The sequence below is a fragment of the Cervus elaphus genome, chromosome 21 (genome assembly GCF_910594005.1).
Source record: "Cervus elaphus chromosome 21, mCerEla1.1, whole genome shotgun sequence".
In the NCBI taxonomy this organism is placed as follows: domain Eukaryota; kingdom Metazoa; phylum Chordata; class Mammalia; order Artiodactyla; family Cervidae; genus Cervus; species Cervus elaphus.
In genome coordinates, this window is record NC_057835.1 from 73,964,189 (window position 1) to 73,985,190 (window position 21,002).

The following is a 21,002-nucleotide window of genomic DNA, read 5'->3' on the forward strand; positions in this document are numbered from 1 at the left end:
GTAATGATCCCCACCATTTTGCCTTCCGGGTCACTAACCCATTCTTCTCCCTCAGTTATTCTGCAACTGATTCCTTCTAGTGGATTGTTCCTCTCCATTTCTTTGTCCTTTAGCTCTCCTAGGTCTTTGGTAAACATTTCTTGCATCTTCTCCATTCTTATCCCAGGATCCTGGATCATCTTCCCTATCATTCTGAATTCTTTTTTTGGAAGTTTCCCAATCTCCACTTCATTTAGTTGTTCTTTTAGTTTTCTTTTATCTTGTTCCTTCACCTGGAATATAATCCTCTGCCTTTTCATTTTGATTAACTTTCTGTGGTTGTGGTTTTTGTTTTTGAAGTTGTGGGATTGTAGTTCTTCCTGCTTCTTCTGTCTGCCCTCTGGTGGATGAGGCTAAGAGGCTTGTGCAAGCTTCTGTTTCTCAGTTTTAAACAACTGTTTAAAATATTTCTTCCAACTAATACAACTAATACCTAGTCATTGTCTTACTTTTTTTTTCTGAAAACCACTTGAGCCAAAGTATCATTGTTTATTTATCCCTGATGATGCTTTGTGACACTTACCTCCTCTCTTTAAAAAAAAAAAAAAAATCCCTCTGGGGCAACAGTAGAAGAAAGGGGGAAAATAATTAATGTTAATGTAATACTGAGCATATAAATTGAATGCTCAGCACTTTCATAGTAGCAGTTTTATTAAATTCTTCCCACAATCCCCCGATCAAGTACCACTAATGCAATGTATAGATAAGAAAACATTCTAAGAAATGTATCTTAATCACAAAGTGATGGTAGAGCTGGGATACAACCTCAGCTCCATCTTATCATTGCCATACTTTTTCTATGATTCTTTAAGAAGATGAGTTTGTAAAAGTCACTCAAAATAAAGGATAACTAGACTAGATGAAGGAGAGGCATGGTATATTTTTTGCCCACTTATACATAAAAGTGTTTCAAACAATAAGACATTTTGTTTCATGAAAATAAAGCTTGCCTAATTATTAATAATGATAGGTTAATCTATAGGAATAAAAAATAATAAACTAAATTTGAAGGTAAAGTAGAGAACTCTTCAGAAAACACAAGTTGATTCCAATAATCACTATTGGCCTATGTTTGGAAGATAAAAATATGGAGAAGCCAACAACTCTAATTTTGCCCCAAATCTATAAATATTCGTGTATAGTACAGCCCATTAAAAGAGAATAATTCATAAGACATCCTCTTTCTCCCCTAAGATGATGTTGTTTTCTTTCAGGCTATATTTGGAAAAATATTTTGTACTTTCAGGGTGAATACTGCTTCTTTTTGTTAATCTTCTCTTAGTGTCCAAAGGAAGGCTTTAAGACAGGTGGGAAACATGCTGTCTTTTCTATTTCCACCCTCTCTTTCACCAATGCATGCCTCCCATGTCTATAGGTTTGCTATATCGATGCTTGTGTACTTTTACTATATTTTAAGTGAAATAAAAATAGTCATAGGAATGTGTGAGTGGAATAGGGAAGACTACATCCTAGAGCATGACTCTAATTTGGAAATTCGATGATCTGCTTTCTTTTTCAAATAATTTGTATTAATAATTTCCAAATCTTTCACTTGAAGCAATGCTGTATAAGCTAGTTATCAACTTCTCAAATAATAGATATACACTTTAAGAAGTTATTTTTCTTTATTGTGAGCTGTTTCTAACACTGTAAAACAGAAATTAACTAGAATTTTGTACCACATATAACCATTGAGAGAAATAAAATTCATACCCACCTACTACCCAGTTTCTTCCTCCATCAAGAAACAAACAAAAGGAAAGAGAGAAAGAAAAAAGACTACATTACCCTTTTGGAATATGGCCAACTACTTCTAATCCATATGTGTTTTCCATATTGGTACAATAACAAGTAAAACATGCAGCAATAATCTGTGTGGTTCCATTTGAAAAAGAGAAAAAGAAAATTATTCCTATCTCTCAAACATCTTAAAACTATTTTTAAAAGCAAACATTATCCACTGCTCCATGATTATCAACAGTAATATAGTAGTTGCACAGATTTTTTAAAACTAAGAAAACATTTAAATAAAATCTCTCTGAGATTTGAGAGCACTTAATCTGCAGTCTCAAAAATTAAATGCCATTACAATAATACAATTTTTATCATATCCTTTCCAATTATATCAACCCAATTATGTCTGATTCTGAAGGGGTGCAGAATACAGAATGTGGAATGTGTGTTTGTGTGTGTGTGTGTGTGTGTGTGTGTGTGCGTGCACAGATACCACAATCCAACCTAAATACATGTCTCTCATGATATGAAAGAATGTTTTAACACAGAACATTTTCCTTTCATTGGAGTAGTCACCAAAGAGTTTAAGATGTTGTATCAATATTCGTAATGTAGGTTAGTAATTGATGATTTACAGTCTCCTGGAATAATCTTGAATTTTGAGCTTTTGCTATTTCTTGAAGAAAAATATGCTAGTTAATAATGTGTTGAACCCAATGTTTTTTAAATTACCTCCCTGGAGTTTCAGGAGCCTGACCCTCTATTGTATGACATACAGTAAGCAAAGCCATGCATTCTCTGCAAGTATCCATAATCCCCTTTAAAATGTATGTTCGGAATTCTGTTCAGGATTTGTTTTCACCAGTCATACCACCTTAATGTTTTCCATCCATTTTCACATTCTCTTCATTCTTTTGACTATTTAATAGGTACTGGAAATTTCACATGGTTATCTATCAGTTTGATATCTGTTTAACCATTTATATACTATGCTTTTTTGTTAAAAATAAACACACTAATTACCTAAAGTATAAATTTACCATATACATGGTCAGAAAAAATGTGTAAAAAAAATCACACTAGCAAAATAAGGAATATCTAACAATGTCCAATAATATTATTTTGTAGGGATTTTCACTGTTTATTTCTCTTCTCCGTGATGATATTTAACTGAATTTATAAGATTTCTTAAAACATTAAATAGACAAAAAACAAAGGACCCTTGAGAATTTTTTAAAAGGCAACAAAACTCGACAGGTAATAGTTTCAAATTTTATAAATATTATGACATAATTGTATTTTCTAAATACTAGTAAAAAAAATTCAGGCTATTAGGTTGGAATCAGAAGCTTTAATGTATTCAAAAATTCCTAAGCCAGTTAATACATTTTAATTGATAATAAATTTCATGAAATATTTATATCAAGTCAGAAAATACTGAGAGTTGTAAAAGAAAATACACCATAGCCACAAGATGCTGAATCCTTATTGAAAATGGAAGAATGCATGGTGTTCAATGCACATAGCCAATATTAAAATTAAGTAACTTAAGTCACTAACTTTGTCTTTCAGACAATGCTTTAGAAGTTTCTCATCTGCCATCTTCCAGCTGTAACTCTCCTCATAAAATGGGAGTTTTGTGGGGGCAAGAGGAGGTACCTAACTCAAACCTGGGCTCATCTTTATGGATCACACACTGAATTCCCAAGAATCTATAATTTCCTGCCAAAGTCTGCTTCTAGATACCTTCCCCAGGTTTACCCTTCCAGCATGGCCCAAGGAAAGGCCAAGAAACAGTTGTGGTGGCTGAAGAGTGGAGACGTGTTTGGAGTTTGGATGCTGGGGCAGGAGTATCTATGTATATACTCATGAGTCCCATTGGAGGTGATAGAGCTGAACGGGAAGGGAAGAGGCAGGCTGAGGGGCTGGTTTTCTCCTTGCTCCATACTGCCACATTCTGGCAGAGCCCAAAGAATTAGGAAAATTCTCTACTTTAACCTGCCTTTCAAGGTGTTCTAGCCAAGATAGGAAAATAGGACTCGTTTTATTTACATTCTGATCTATAACTCAAGTATTTGGGCCTATATTACTATTTTTGCTTTAGGTCTTACAACAGTAGGGTCAACACTGCATAAGGAGTGAGGTGAAGTGAAGTGAAGTCGCACAGTCGGGTCCGACTCTCTGCGACCCCGTGGACTGTAGCCCACCAGGCTCCTCTGTCCATGGGATTCTCCACCCTTTACTTTTGTAAGGATAATTTTTACTATTTCTGTAAAAAAAAAAAAAAAAAAAAAAGGCAACTATTTTATTCAATATTGAATAAAACAAATTCAAGGGCCTACTTCCCCAAGGTAACTTTCAATGTCTGATCTCATGAAACATATAACCAAGCTTTCCAATATATAATAAGGATTCCTTAATATCTATAGGACTTTGGAATAAAATATGTTTCACAGTTGGTTTTTTAAAAAACTATTAATAATCATAGTATCCTCCACTTGTATGGCTTATCTTAAATACACACACATACAAACACACATATTATATAGGTCACATATGTTATATATACGCCAGTGAGTTCAGTCACCCAGTCGTGTCCGACTCTTTGTGACTCCATGGACTGCAGCATGCCAGGCTTCCCAGTCCACCACCAACTCCCGGAGCTTATTCAAACTCATGTCCATCAAGTCAGTTATATGTATCTCCACATATTATACAAGGCCTAACTAGCAAACACCCTCTTCCAACAACACAAGAGAAGACTCTACACATGGACATCACCACATGGTCAATACCAAAATCAGATTGATTATATTTTTTGCAGCCAAAGATGGAGAAGCTCTATACAGTCAGCAAAAACAAGACCAGGAGATCAAGCCACAGAAAAGACTGAGGCTCAGATCATGAACTCCTTATTGCCAAATTCAGACTTAAAATGAAGAAAGTAGGGAAAACCACTAGACCATTCAATCATGACCTAAATCAAATCCCTTACAATTATACAGTGGAAGTGACAAATAGATTCAAGGGATTAGATCTGATAGACAAAGTGCCTGAAGAACTATGGATGGAGGTTCACGACATTGTACAAGAGGCAGTGATCAGACCATCCCCAAGAAAATGAAATGCAAAAAGGCAAAATGATTGTATAAGAAGGCCTTACAAATAGCTGAGAAAAGAAGAGAAGCTGAAGGCAAAGGAGAAAAGGAAAGATAAACCCATTTGAATGCAGAGTTACAAAGAATAGCAAGGAGAGATAAGAAAGCTTTCCTCAGTGATCAATGTAAAGAAATAAGAGGAAAATAATAGAATGGGAAAGACTAGAGATCTCTTCAAGAAAATTAGACATACCAAGGGAATATTTCATGCAAAGATGGTCACAATAAAGAAATATCACAGAAATCATATCACAGAAATGATATGGACCTAACAGAAGCAGAGGATATTAGGAAGATGTGGCAAGAATACACAGAAGAACTATGCAAAAAAGATCTTTATGACCCAGATAACCATGATGGTGTGATCACTCACCAAGAGCCAGACATACTGGAATGTGAAGTCAAGTGGGCCTTAGAAAGCATCACTACAAACAAAACTAGTGGAAGTGATGGAATTCCAGTTGAGCTATTTCAAATCCTAAAAGATGATGCTGTGAAAGTGCTGCACTCAATTTGCCAGCAAATTTGGAAAACTCATCAGTGGCCACAGGACTGGAAAAGGTCAGTTTTCATTCTAATCCCTAAGAAAGGCAATGCCAAAGAATGCTAAAACTACCTCACAATTGCACTCATCTCATACGCTAGCAAAGGAATGCTCAAAACACTCCAAGCCATGCTTCAACAGTACATGAACTGTGCACTTCCAGATGTTCAAGCTGGATTTACAAAAGGCAGAGGAACCAGAGATTAAATTGCCAACGTCTGCTGGATCATCAAAAAAGCAAGAGAGTTCAGGAGAAACAGCTCACTTCAGTTCAGTTCAGTAGCTCATTCTACTTCTGCTTTGTTGACTGCACCAAAGCCTCTGACTGTGTGGGTCACAACAAACTGTGGAAAATTCTTAAAGAGATGGGAATACCAGACCACCTGACCTGCCACCTAAGAAATCCGTATGCAGGTCAAGAAGCAACAGTTAGAACTGGACATGGAACAACAGACTGGTTCCAAATCAGGAAAGGAGCATGAAAAGGCTGTATATTGTCACTCTGCTTATTTAACTTATATGCAGAGTACATCATGAGAAATGCCAGGCTGGATGGAGCACAAGCTGGAATCAACATTGCCAGGAGAAATATCAATAACCTCAGATATGCAGATGATACCACCCTTACGGCAGAAAGTGAAGAAGAACTAAAGAGCCTCTTGATGAAAGTGAAAGAGGAGAGTGAAAAAATGGGCTTAAAACTCAACATTCAGAAAACTAAGATCGTGACATCAAGTCCCATCACTTCATGTCAAACAGATGGGGAAACAATGGAAACAGTGACAGACTTTACTTTCTTGGGCTTCAAAATCACTGCAGATGGTGACTGTAGCCATGAAATTAAAAGACACTTGCTTCTTGGAAGGAAAGCTATGACCAACCTAGACAGCATATTGAAAAGCAGGGACATTACTTTGCCAACAAAGGCACGTCCAGTCAAAGCTATGGTTTTTCCAGTAGTCAGTATCGATGAGAGAGTTGGATTGTAAGGAAAGCTGAGCACCAAAGAATTGATGCTTTTGAACTGTGGTGTTGGAGAAGACTCATGAGAGTCCCTTGGACTGCAAAGAGATCCAAGCAGTCCAACCTGAGGGAAATCAGTCCTGAATGTTCATTGGAAGGACTGATGCTGAAGCTGAAACTCCAATACTTTGGCCACCTGATGCGAAGAACTGACTCATTTGAAAAGTCCCTGATGCTGGGAAATATTGAAGGCATGAGGAGAAGGAGACAACAGAGGATGAAATGGCTGGATGGCATCACCGACTCGATGGACATGAGTTTGAGTAAACCCCGGGAACTGGTGATGGACAGGGAGGCCTGATGTGCTGCAGTCAATGAGGTCACAGAGTCAGACACAACTGAGCAACCGAACTGAACTATTCAAAGAGGCAATACATCTTAGTTATGCAGAAAGAAGTCATATCCCTCAGAGACAGTTGCCAATATGCTAGCCTTATATACATATACAGAAAACCTACATCATTTTATTTGTATGAAGTGACATTTCAATAGGTGAAATTATTTAGACACCACTTATCACCAATAATTAAAAAAAAACTAAGGCCAATTAATAATAAGTAATTTAGAAGACTGGTTTGCTTAACATTTCATTTTCAATCTAATGCTTTGTTTAGCTAAGAGTTCCCATTAGAAACTAAAACCAGGGCTGTGTAACAACCTAGAGGGGTGGGAAAGAGTGGGAAGTGGGAGGGAGTTTTAAGAGAGAGGAGGGGACATGTCTATACCTATGGCTGATTCATGTTGATCTACAGCAGAAACCAAACCCATATTGTACAGCAATCATCAATCAAGTACAAATAAATAAATATAATTTTTTAAAAAAGAGTTCCCATTAGAGGCTCTTAAAATTTCAAAATGTATTTTTGAACTTCATAAGCCTTAGGAGCAAAGTACAATTTGTTGCTTTGCCAACTACAACAACAAAAATATCTTAGAGAATAAGCCTTGGACACTGAAAATTATGAGAATATCCTTTCAATAAAGCAAAATTAGGTCAGTAAATATAATAAATCTATCAACCATTAGTAGACATTTGTTGATTGATAATATTTCTATGCAGCATATAGATGCCATATCAAAAAGATGAGTTATCACTTTTTGTTGCTTTATGGAGAATCATGCCAGAGATCTTTTGAGTCTCATCCTCAGAAATGTCTCCATATTTAAAATTTTAGGATATATGTTGTCTTATTTATCCAAAAACATACAAGCATATGAGAAATTCTGCAAAAATTAGAAACATGTGTGCCTCCTTTTTAAAATTATTGACTCAAAATATTTCCTCTCTATACATGAATGTACAGCCAAGTTAGTCCTGCTTTAGTGAGAGACAGGACTAACTGCGGGTTGCTATAGACAATAAGGTGAACCTTTGCATGTTACCCACAGCAGCTGCAAGTGTTGCAGGGAAGAAATTTAAACGTTCATGTTGTACTTACCAAAACTAAGTCAACAGGAAGGACAATTTTAATTTTCCTCTTATATTGTTCATTCAGCTCTTTAACCAGCACAAGCACCACGATGCTTAGCAAGGATAAGAGCAGCGCTTCCAGTCGCACAGACTTGATGTTTTTAAAGATATATGCATAGATCTACAGTAATAAGGAAAAATACAAACAGATTTCAGAATCATCCACAATATACCAGAATTAAAATCTGGCCCCAGATGAACTCTGTGACGACTTGCAAAAAAAAAAAAAAAATAGCTGAAAGTGAAACAGTGGGGCGTAGAAGGGTATATCAGTCAGTGCTGATACAGATAAGGCTATGATTCATTTGCACGTACAGAATTGCTTTCCTCTTGATTCTTCCACCAAACTCAGTGTTTATTCCTTCCTACATAAGGACAATACAACACTTCCAGCTCCTTCTCAGTCACTTCAATGGGCAGAGATCTAAAACTCATTAGCTACATGCAGATTCACTATTAAGAGCAAATAAGATGCAAGGCAAAGGCTAATAGAGTTTTGCCAAGAGAATGCACTAGTCATAGCAAACACCCTCTTCCAACAACACAAGAGAAGACTCTACACATGGGCATCACCAGATGGTCAACACCGAAATCAGACTGACTATATTCTTTGCAGCCAAAGATGGAGAAGCTCTATACAGTCAGCAAAAATAAGACTGGGAGCTGACTGTGGCTCAGATCATGAACTCCTTATTGTCAAATTCAGACTTAAATTGAAGAAAGCAGGGAAAACCACTAGACCATTCAGGTATGACCTAAATCAAATCCCTTATAACTATACAGTGGAAGTGAGAAATAGATTTAAGGGAGTAGATCTGATAGACAGAGTGCCTGATGAACTATGGAAGGAGGTTCGTGACATTATTCAGGAGACAGGGATCAAGACCATCCCCATGGAAAAGAAATGCAAAAGGGCAAAATGGTTGTCTGAGGAGGCCTTACAAATAGCTGTGAAAAGCAAAGGAGAAAAGGAAAGATACCCATTTGAATGCAGAGTTCCAAAGAATAGCCAGGAGAGATAAGAAAGCCTTCCTCAGTGATCAATGCAAAGAAATAGAGGAAAACAACAGAACGGGAAACATTAGAGATCTCTTCAAGAAAATTAGAGATACCAAGGGAACATTCCATGCAAAGATGTGTTCGATAAAGGACAGAAATGGTATGGACCTAACAGAAGCAGAAGATATTAAGAATAGGTGGCAAGAATACACAGAAGAACTGTACAAAAAAGATCTTCATGACCCAGATAATCACGATTGTGTGATCACTCACCTAGAGTCAGACATCCTGGAATGTGAAGTCAAGTGGGCTTTAGAAAGCATCACTACGAACAAAGCTAGTGGAGGTGATGGAATTCCAGTTGAGCTATTTCAAATCCTGAAAGATGATGCTGTGAAGGTGCTACACTTAATATATGCCAGCAAATTTGGAAACCTCAGCAGTGGCCACAGGACTGGAAAAGGTCAGTTTTCATTCTAATCCCAAAGAAAGGTAATCCCAAAGAATCCTCAAACTACTACACAATTGCACTCATCTCAGTTCACTTCAGTTCAGTCGCTCAGTCGTGTCCGACTCTTTGCAAACCCATGAATCACAGCACACCAGGCCTCCCTATCCATCAACAACTCCGGGAGCTTACTCAAACCCATGTCCATCGAGTCAGTGATGCCATACAACCATCTCATTCTCTGTGGTCCCCTTCTCCTCCCACCTTCAATTTTTCCCAGCATCAGGGTCTTTTCCAATGAGTCAACTCTTCACATCAGGTGGTCAAAGTACTGGAGTTTCAGCTTCAGCATCAGTCCTTCCAATGAACACCCAGGACTGATCTCCTTTAGGATGGACTGGTGGGATCTCCTTGCAGTCCAGGGGACTCTCAAGAGTCTTCTCCTACACCATAGTTTAAAAGCATCAATATTTTGGCACTCAGCTTTCTTCACAGTCTAACTCTCCCATCCATACATGACCACTGGAAAAACCATAGCCTTGACCAGACGTACCTTTGTTGGCAAAGTAATGTCTCTGCATTTTAATATGCTATCTAGGTTGGTCATAACTTAATGCTCAAAATTCTCCAAGCCAGGCTTCAGCAATACGTGAACTGTGAACTTCCAGATGTTCAAGCTGGTTTTAGAAAAGGCAGAGGAATCAGAGATCAAATTGCCAACATCCGCTGGATCATCGAAAAAGCAAGAGAGTGCCAGAAAAACATCTATTTCTGCTTTCTTGACTATGCCAAAGCCTTTGACTGTGTGGATCACAATAAACTGTGGAAAATTCTGAAAGAGACGGGAATACCAGACCACCTGACCTGCCTCTTGAGAAACCTATATGCAGGTCAGGAAGCAACAGTTAGAACTGGACATGGAACAACAGACTGGTTCCAAACAGGAAAGGGAGTACATCAAGGCTGTATATTGTCACCCTGCTTATTTAATTTATAGGCAGAGTACATCATGCAAAATGCCAGGCTGGATGGAGCACAAGCTGGAATCAACATTGCCAGGAGAAATATCAATAACCTCAGATGCAGATGACACCACCCTTATGGCAGAAAGTGAAGAGGAACGAAAAAGCCTCTTGATGAAAGTGAAAGAGGAGAGTGAGAAAGTTGGCTTAAAGCTCAACATTCAGAAAACTAAGATCATGGCATCTGGTCCCATCACTTCATGGGAAATAGATGGGGAAATGGTGGAAACAGTGTCAGACTTTATTTTGGGGGGCTCCAAAATCACTGCAGATGGTGATTGCAGCCATGAAATTCAAAGATGCTTACTCCTTGGAAGGAAAGTTATGACCAACCAAGATAGCATATTAAAAAGCAGGGACATTACTTTGCCAGCAAAGGTCCATCTGGTCAAGGCTATGGTTTTTCCAGTGGTCATGTATGGATGTGAGAGTTGGACTGTGAAGAAAGCTGAGCACAGAAGAATTGATGCTTTTGAACTGTGGTGTTGGAGAAGACTCTTGAGAGTCCCTTGGACTGCAAGGAGATCCCACCAGTCCATCCTAAAGGAGATCAGTCCTGGGTGTTCATTGAAAGGAGTGATGCTGAAGCTGAAACTCCAATACTTTGCCCACCTGATGCGAAGAGTTGACTCATTGGAAAAGACCCTGATTCTGGGAGGGATTGGGGGCAGGAGGAGACGGGGATGACAGAAGATGAGATGGTTGGATGGCATCACCGACTCGATGGACAGGAGTTTGAGTAAACTCCTGGAGTTGCTGATGGACAGGGAGGCCTGGCATGCTGCGGTTCATGAGGTCGCAAAGAGTCGGACACGGCTGAGCGACTGAACTGAACTGAACTGATCCTATTCCACATCCTCCCCCTCAGCATTTCAATAAAACTCCATTGGAAAGGGATGTCATTTTTCAACTGCATCTTCATTGCCTATGAAGTGGTCAACCAACATCTGTTGAATAAATCTATTATAGCAATTCTTGAATCAAAGATGCATACTAATCTCTTCCCATCCATGTGTGGATTATTCTGTTGAATATTTCTGGTTTTGAAGCCTCATATTTAGTTGATTCTCCCACTTTGAAGATGAGGAGACTGAAGTCTGCTGCCAGCCTTGGCTTTTGTTTTTTAAAGTAGCTTTCACATCCTTGGAGTCTTTAAACATGAGCCACAGTTTCCCAGGAATACCCTCTCTCTGCCCCAACTTGCTTTTAACTTGATTATGCTTTAAATCTACATCTAAACAGATCTAGATTCCTACTCAGGGACCATTAAAGCCATCTATGATAATTCTAAAATTGATGTGGGTACAAGTTCTCTTTGTTCTTAAGAATGTAATGTCACCTATAAACTTTGCCTATATATCATTATATCATTAAACAACTTAGAATAGTTGTTGTTAAAATCAAGCTCCCCTAACCCCTCTACTTCCCAAAGTAACACACACTAATAGGAAAATAAGACTGATATTAAGTTTAAATCTCAACCCCAGTCTGTGTTTTCATGAATACAAACACAACTCCAAAGGGAAGAAAAAATTACAACATTCTATTATTCTTTACATCATTTTATATGCAAACTTCTGATCAATAACTGCATCTCACATTGGGAATTTATCCCAGGAAACTATTGCTGTAAGGGATACAGTAAATCTCCAACCAAAATATGATGTAGAGGAAATATGGTATGTTAAACAACTAGAGACAACATGGGAGCACAAAACTCACTTGGCCCAAACTCACAACCAAGCATGCCAAGGTCCAAGTGGCATCCAGCCATCCCTTGTTTAGAAAACTAGGTTTAATTTGAAGCAGTTAAACAACTACATTTTATGGCGATGTATTTTTTCAGTGAAGGATGGAGAGCTCAGTTCAAGATAATTGAGTTGCTAAAATATCTGCCTTATAATATTTAGAATTTTAAGGTAATCTTTGTTACTAATTTCCATATACTTGTCTCATATCCAAATTAAACCTGAGACATTTTCTATCCCCTGGGTCACTGATCGATTCAAGCTGCAGATGAATATTCCTTTTCTCTCCTCTTCAGTTTATTCTGTCCATTTTTCAGGGTGTAATGAATGTCCTCACAAGTCACAATAGAAATGTCACAATAACTGTGGAGAAAATGTGGGTTTCCATAAACCACCAAAGTGTGTTCTTGATTCAGAAATCTCAGGAGGCCTATGTCTTCAAAGTAGATTTGTACTCCACATATAACTCTTATTTGTACATATTTGACTGTGATCTCATTCTCTATAAAAGAAAATATTTCATTGGTTCTGATTTCCTTCCGATGTTTTTGTCCCATTTTGTTAACATTCTTTGTTCCTGCTTCATAGCCTTCAGGGATATCCTGAAAACTAGAAAAATGCTTTGCTTGCACTTCATAGATGGGAATGGGAATGAAATTGCTTTCTGGTTCTGAAAACCCATTTTAAGAAAGGAAATACAAATTTCCCAAAAAGTTAGTTGAATATATTGCCAAGTTTGGCTTGTGCTTTGGGTTTAATGTACAGAACTGTACATAATCATATTGAAGGATACGCATATAAAGTCATGCAAATGAAAACAGCTTTGCCAAATTTATCATAGACTGCTACAGGCTGAGACACTTTGCACCACTTCAAAGAAATTCACAAGTGCTAAGATGAGCTAAGAATTTTTGTTAATTTTTATTGTGCCTTTTGGGGAAAACAACCTTCTAATAAAAAGATACATCAGTTCTCAAAATAAAAATCAATCTTAATTGAAAAGAATCGTTAAACTTTTCCCTCTTGTGGGACCAACTATCAGTCAGAAATTTTAAATTTGATAAAAAATTTTATTTGGTTTTGACCGATCTTCTTCCTCTCTTATTGCCTTCTCCAGATGTGTTTAAGCTTCAAAAAGTCACATAGTTAGCCTTTTTGTTTAGATTTTGGTTTTACCAATTAGAGAATTTTGACTTCTAATGAGTATAAAACTTCAAAGTTTCATTTTTTAATCTCTCAAAAGGGAACCCTAGTACACTGTTAGTGGAAATGTAAATTTGTACAGCTCCTATGGAAAACAGTATGATGTCTTCTCAAAAAAATTAAAAATAGAACTACCATATGACCCAGTAAGTTCACTCCTGCGTATTAATCTCTCCAAAAAGAAAATGCTAATTCCAGAAGTCACATTTACACAATGTTCATAGCAACATTGTTTGCAATACCCAAGATATGGATACTATTCGGCCATAAAAAAGAATGAAATTTTGTTATTTGCAACAACATGGATGGATGTGGAGGGTATTATGTTAAGTGACATAAGTCATACAAAGAAAGACAAATACTATATTATATATTATATCATATATATGTGAGGTCTAAAAAGTAAAATTACAAATATAACAAAATAGAGGAAAACATTTTTGAGAACACAGGAATAAAATGATTTAACTGGTGAGCCAGGGTCCCAAGACAGAAGTGGCTCTTACAATAATATTGCTTCTGGTTATTTTCAAATATACTGCAGAATTGTTCATAATTTATTAAAGGGATTTATAACTGCTTGGGGGAATTGAGCTGAATAGATGGAAATATTTTAAAATAAAAATAAACTAAAAAACATAGCATTCCTTTACTCCAGATGACTAGCCCTCATTAATAGCAGGTATTTTTATAAGTTTTATAAATTTTGGAATCATCTTTATTTGTAAATTGAAAAAGGATATATGATTTTGTTATATTGTTTATATTTGTTTTATCTGATTAACAGTCTTGTAGAGAGGAAAAGGATTAGTAACTATTATTTACATAGCACTTTTTAAAACTCTAAATTTGTTAAATCTAACTGTTCATTACTAGTACAAAGATAATCACTTCCATTAAATGTATATCTACCATGTTCCAGGCATTTTATTTTGGGAATGAATCCCCATTGGTATTATTATCACCAACTTATACAGTAGACAACTGGAAGTCAAAGTTACAAGGTCATTCAGTCAAGAGAATAGCCATGATCTGACTCAGGGCTTCACTGATTCTAAAGTTCTAGTTCTATTGCCTCTTTCTAAGGGAAAAAAGACAGATCAATTAATGTCTACCTGATTGCATGGGCCCTAATAAAATCATCAGACGTAAAAGTTCACTTAGAGAAAAAAACTAAGTTTTACCCAACATACAACTGAAGAGGGATATTTCAAATTCATTATGAAACAGATATAACATTAAAAGAAAGTTTTATTAGAAGTATATAAATTTAAAGATAAAATTTGAAGAACAAAGGGAAAATAAAATATTATATGTAAAGGGAATTAGAATAAATGATGATTTAGACCTAATTCTATTCACTTTTTTAAAGAAATAAGGTCATGACAGTATTCCAGAACCTCCCTTTGAATATGCAGACCCCAGAAATGCTGGGAGAGCTACTCAAAGGACCAGTGGATTTAACACTTTTGGGAGAATCCCTCACATGAGAAAGCTGGTTAACAGTTTTCAGCTAGAAGAGAAAGAGTTGCCTAAACACCTGAGCCTAACTGGAGTTGGTGACATGTGCTCTGCATTTCAGATGTAGCAAAGGGTGAAACATTGGGCTATGTCTACCCTCAAGACGAAAAGAAAAAGACAAATATCATATGATATCACTTACATGTGGAATCTACAAATATAATAATAACACAAATGAACTTATTTCAAAACAGAAACAGACTCACTGACATAGAAAACAAACTTGCGGCTTCCAAAATGGAAAGAGAGTAAGGGTGAGGGGTAAATTAGGAATCTGGAATTAACAGACACAAACTAAACAAGAAGGACCTATTGTATAGCATACTCAGTCACTCAGTTGTATCCATTCATTTGCAACCCCATTGACTGGCCTGCCAGGCTCCTCTGTCCATGGGACTTCCCGGGCAAGAATACTGGAGAAGTTTGCCATTTCCTTCTCCAGGGCACCTTCCCAACCCAGGGATCAAACTCCCATCTCAGATGTCTCCCGCATTGGCAGGCAGATTCTTCCCAGAGCCACCTGGGAAGCCCAACTGTATAGCACAGGAAATTATATTCAGTACCTTGTATAACCTTAACGGAAAAGAATCTGAAAAGGAATCAACTACAATTCAAAACAAAAAAATTATTAGAATCTTGTCCGATAATCTGAGAGGGCAGAACTGAGCACATCACACTAACATATATGATTCAGATTACTCCTTAGGGATGTTCCGTGGAAACAAGAACTACCACCAGCCCCAAGTAACCAAAGAGACAGAGATTTCCACTTTTCAGACTAGAGGATTAGAGTCTCTTACTAGAACATATGGGCTTCCCAGGTGGTGCTAGTGGTAAAGAATCTGCCTGCCAATGCAGGAGACCTAAGAGATACAGATCTGATCCCCGAGTCAGGAAGATCCCCTGGAGAAGGGCACTCAACCCTTTCCAGTACTCTTGCCCGGAGAATCTCATGAACAGAGGAGCCTGGTGGGCTACAGTTCATGGGGTCACAAAGAGTCAGACAGGACTCAGTGAGCACTGCACACAGCACACACAGTAGAACATAATCAGGCAGCCACCAGGAAGAAAACACCACAGATGCCATTGGAGTGGCAGGTGGAAGATATCCAATACACAGTGACCTGAGAACAGAATAAATGCAAAAGGCTATGCATTCTCTCAAAATTGCCCAGAAGCACTGCTCTTCCTAGAATTAATCAATGCAGATTTTGATTGGCCAAGTCTGAATTCTTTCAGGAAATCTGAGTGTTCCAGCTAAGACTAAGGAGTGGTGACTGGCTTATTGTATAAGAGTCTCAAATATTCTAGATATTAACTTATGTTCTAAGGAATATCACTAGCAGATTCTTTATCCTTCATCAGCCTGAGTAATTTTAGTAAATTATATAACAGTTATGAGAACCTAGAAGGAAAAATCCAAAAATGTGTGAAATGACTCTCCTCTAGGTTCTCTTACCTGATGATCAATGCATCTATTTTGTCCTCTGTTCTATACCTCTGGGCTGAGTTCAGTCAGCTCTCCTCTTTCACATCCCACCTAAATGATCTATGGCAAATTAATGTTTACATTATCACCATCAGAGTCTTTTTCAGTCTAACTACACCAAAGCACACCTTCCAAATGTCCAAGTGTAACCTATACATGACACATAATTTATTTCTTAAGGTAATGCTCAGATTGCAATAATTTTTAACATTGCAATATCAACATTACTTTTGAAACCTTGGCAAAGAATTAAAGCATCATTCCAACCTAGATATTTAATAGTATGAGGATCTGTGACTTTGAAAAGCAAGAGCAACTTTTCTTTGTTTTCCATCTGCACAAAGCTTAGCAACTTCTACCGAGTGATGCGAATTTAGTCAGCCATCCAAAAACGTCTCTAAATCTGATTCCATTTCAGCATAAGAACTTACAAAAGGCCCCCAAAAGTCACATTACAATGTCTGATCTACTAAGTAATGAAAATGTAGCTTGCAGTTTACCTTCCAAGAAGCCGGAGGGAAAAAAAATCATACACAAAACACTTCAGTGTAGCATTTTACGTACTTTGCCACCAGAGAAACAAGCTGAAAGGTCAAATGTTCTCATATCAGGCTACCCAGATTCTTTCAACCCAACTAGTGAAAAGAGGAATGATTATTTGTGTAATGTGAAAATGACTGAAGTGACCAATTTGTAACCAGCATGTATTTCTTTACGTGTAGTTCATGCACAGATAAGCATGCTCTTCCCAGCCAGGAGGTCAAGACAGAATCTAGTATTGATTGGCTCCTGCTGGCGCAGACCTGATGTCACCAAAAGTTGTAGCTTAGCCAGTCGCCTGATAATGTACAGCTGCTTTGGTCTGCTTTTGTTTTATCTGGAGCTTGGAATTACGTCGTTTAAGCCCACATCCTAGCCAATTCTGAGTTATGTAGAGAAAACGCAAACTAGCCAAGATGGCGGTCAGGATGTCTCAACCCACGTTTGGTGGTGACTGAACCGCTGAGCTATTTACAGCACTGCGCATGCGTCACCGGCACTCCCGCCCTGCTGCAGGGACGCAGGAGCTCCACCCGGAAGCGGCAGGGACTCCTGCTGCCTCACGGCTATGTCTGCCGCGTCAGCTTTGAGAGGAGAGAATACACGCGAATGCTGCTAGGCTGTTGCGTCAGCCAGGAGGGAGGTTGTGGACGTCATCTTGTGTTGTGTCTGCCTCTGCGGGTGCTGTGCGGGCCAGAAGAGAATAAACCCGTCCCTAGTTGCTGCGGCTCCTCGCGTTTCCTGCCAGCTTCCTAGCGTGCACCTTGCCCACCCTGGGTTCAGGAACAGTGCGGACAGTGTGAACAGCGAGACATTTGGCGCTGTGAGCAGGATGGGAAGCAATACAAGTTACTCATCCCAGCGTTTCTCCCATGTGTGTATGAAATGTGTGTGTGTCTGTGTATTTAGCTGCTAAGTCCATTCTGACTCTTGTGACCCCATGGCCCGTAGCCCGCCAGGCTCATCTGTCCATGGGATTCTCCAGGCAAGAATACTGGAGTGGGTTGCCATTTCCTTCTCCAGGGGATCGTCCCCACCCAGGGATCCAACCCATATCTCCTGCATTGACGGATGGCTTCTTTAACGTTGAGAAGCTAAGGTAGTACACATGCTAATAAATCTGTTTGTTTTTCTTTTGTTAATTTGTCTTCTGCTACAGGGGCCTCAGCTCCTCAAAGGTAGAAGGAAAGATACTTTCTCTTTCTCTACAATACAAAATTAAATAAAATGAAGCCTGATTGCACTCAACTTCATTAAGACGACATTGATTTCCTTGTAAAATTCCAATAGGATGTGAGTTCCTGAGCAGTTACAGATCTTACATTAACTTCAAAAAGAGACCAAAAACAATGGAGAATTATTAGGATGATATGTTGAAACTGGACACGTATTCCTCTCTCAAGTTCAAGTGACTTTTAATAACCGGTTGTCTGCTATTTGGGCTGCAACCCCTGGTTTTGACCAGGCCTCTGATTTGATCTGGGTCATTAAGATCTTTTTTATGTAGTTCTTCTGTGTATTTTTGCTACCTCTTCTTAGTATCTTCTGCTTCTGTTAGGTCCATACCATTTCTGTCCTTTATTGTAACCATCTTTGCATGAAATGTTCCCTTGGTATCTCTAATTTTCCTGAAGAGATCTTGAGTCTTTCCCATTCAATTGTTTCCTTCTATTTCTTTGCATTGATTACTGAGGAAGGCTTTCTTATCTCTCCTTGCTAGTTTTTGGAACTCTGCATTCAAATGGATACATCTTTCCCTTTCTCCTTTGCCTTTCAATACTCTTCTTTTCTCAGCTATTTGTAAGTCCTCCTCAGACAACCATTTTGCCTTTTTGCATTTCTTTTTCTTGAAGATGGTTTTGATCACCGCCTAATGTACAATATTAGGAACCTTCATCCATAGTTCTTCAAGTACTCTATCAGATCTAATCCCTTGAATCTATTTGTCACTTCCACTGTATAATCATAAGGGATTTGATTTAGGTCATACCTGAATGGTCTAGTGGGTTTCCCTACTTTCTTCAACTCACGTCTGAATTTTGCAATAAGGAGTTCATGATCTGAGCCACAGTCAGTTCCCAGTCATGTTTTTGCTGACTATATAGAGCTTCTCCATCTTCAGCTGCAAAGAATATAATCAATCTGATTTCGGTATTGACCATCTGGTGATGTCCATGTGCAGAGTCTTCTCTTCTGTTGTTGGAAGAGATTTGCTATGAATAATGTGTTCTCTTGGCAAAACTGTTAGCCTTTGCCCTGCTTCATTTTGTACTCCAAGGCCAAATTTGCCTGTTACTACAGGTATCTCTTGACTTCCTACTTTTGCATTCCAGTCCCATGTAATGAAAAGGACATCCTTTTTGAGATGTCCTTTAGTTCTTGAAGGTCTTGTAGGTCTTCATAGAACCGTTCAACTTCAGCTTCTTCAACATTAGTGGTTGGGGCATAGACTTGGATTACTGTGATATTGAATAGTTTGCCTTGGAAATGAACAGAGATCATTTTTAAGGTTGCACCCAAGTACTGCATTTCAGACTCTTTTGCCCAAGCAAGACTTCAACAGTATGTGAACTGAGAAATTCCAGATGTTCAAGGCTGGATTTAGAAACGGCAGAAGAGCCAGAGATCAAATTGCCAACATCCATTGGATCATAGAAAATGCAAGAGAATTCCAGAAAAAGATCTACTTCTGCTTCATTGACTATGCTAAAGCCTTTGACTGTGTCGATCACAACAAGCCAAGGAAAATTCTTAAAGAGATGAAAATACCAGACCACTTTACCTGCCTCCTGAAAAATCTGTATGCAGGTCAAGAAGCAACATTTAGAACAGAACATGGAACAACAGACTGGTTCCAAATAGGAAAAGGAGTATGTCAAGGCTGTATATTGTCACCCTGCTTATTTAACTTCTGTGCAGAGTACATCATGCAAAATGCCAGGCTGGATGGAGCACAAGCTGGAATCCAGATTGCCGGGAGAAATATCAATAACCTCAGATAAGCAGATGACACCACCCTTATGGCAGAAAGTGAAAAGGAACTGAAGAACCTCTTAATGAAAGTGAAAGAGGAGAGTGAAAAAGTTGGTTTAAAACTCAACACTCAAAAAACTAAGATTATGGTAACCAGTCCCATCACTTCTTGGCAAATAGATGGGGAAACAATGGAAACAGTGGCTGACTTTATTTGGGGGGGCTCCAAAATCGCTGCAGATGGTGACTGCAGCCATGAAATTAAAAGATGCTGCTCTTGGAAGAAAAGCTATGACCAACCTAGACAGCATATTAAAAAGCAGAGACGTTACTTTGCCAACAAAGGTCCATCTAGTCAAAGCTATGGTTTTTCCAGTAGTCATGTATGGATGTGAGATTTGGGCTATAAAGAAAGCTGAGCGACAAAGAATTGATGCTTTTTAGCTGTGGTGTTGAGAAAAACTCTTGAGAGTTCCTTGGACTGTAGGGAAATCCAACCAGTCCATCCTAAAGGAAACCAGTCCTGAATATTCATTGGAAGGACTGATGCTGAAGCTGAAGCTCCAATACTTTGGCCACTTGATGTGAAGAACTGACTCATTAGAAAAGACCCTGATGCTGGGAAAGATTGAAGGTAGGAGGAGAAGGGGACCCCAGGGTATGAGATGGCTGGGTGGCATCACTGACTTGATGGACATGAGTTTGATCAAGCTCCAAGAGTTGGTGATGGACAGGAAAGCCTAGCGTGCTGCAGTCCATGCGGTTGCAAAGAGTTGGACATGACTGAGTGAACTGAACGGATATGATCTATACCTGGGTTCACTATACTGAAAGAGTGTGGTAGGGTATACTATTGTTACACTGGGTCACAAGCCTGATGCGGCTTCCATTAGCAGTTAGCAACAAAAAAATTCAAGCTATATTTTTTCAACCATGTTCCCAAATTATACTGTTTAATTGTGTGTTACAAAGAATTGCTCCCTAATTAGTAGGTTTCACTCATAAACTAGTCTCATACCCTCAATCACATTTAAATATCCTAAAAGATTTTATTTAAACCCAAGTTGCTTTAAAACTGAAAAAATCTCAG

General features: G+C 38.3%; 1 protein-coding gene across 3 annotated transcripts in view; it reads right to left on the reverse strand.

Annotated features, from left to right (window-relative positions):
* The window catches only part of SLC26A7 (solute carrier family 26 member 7), a 137,775-nt gene that overhangs the window by 74,925 nt on the left and 41,848 nt on the right, over positions 1–21,002 (reverse strand). For all 3 annotated transcript variants that reach the window (XM_043879257.1, XM_043879256.1, XM_043879258.1), the window contains 2 exons: positions 7,938–8,090; positions 1,828–1,910 (listed from right to left, as the gene is read on the reverse strand). In XM_043879257.1, the coding sequence (XP_043735192.1) occupies positions 1,828–1,910; positions 7,938–8,090 (236 nt within the window). The remainder of the gene's footprint in view (positions 1–1,827; positions 1,911–7,937; positions 8,091–21,002) is intronic.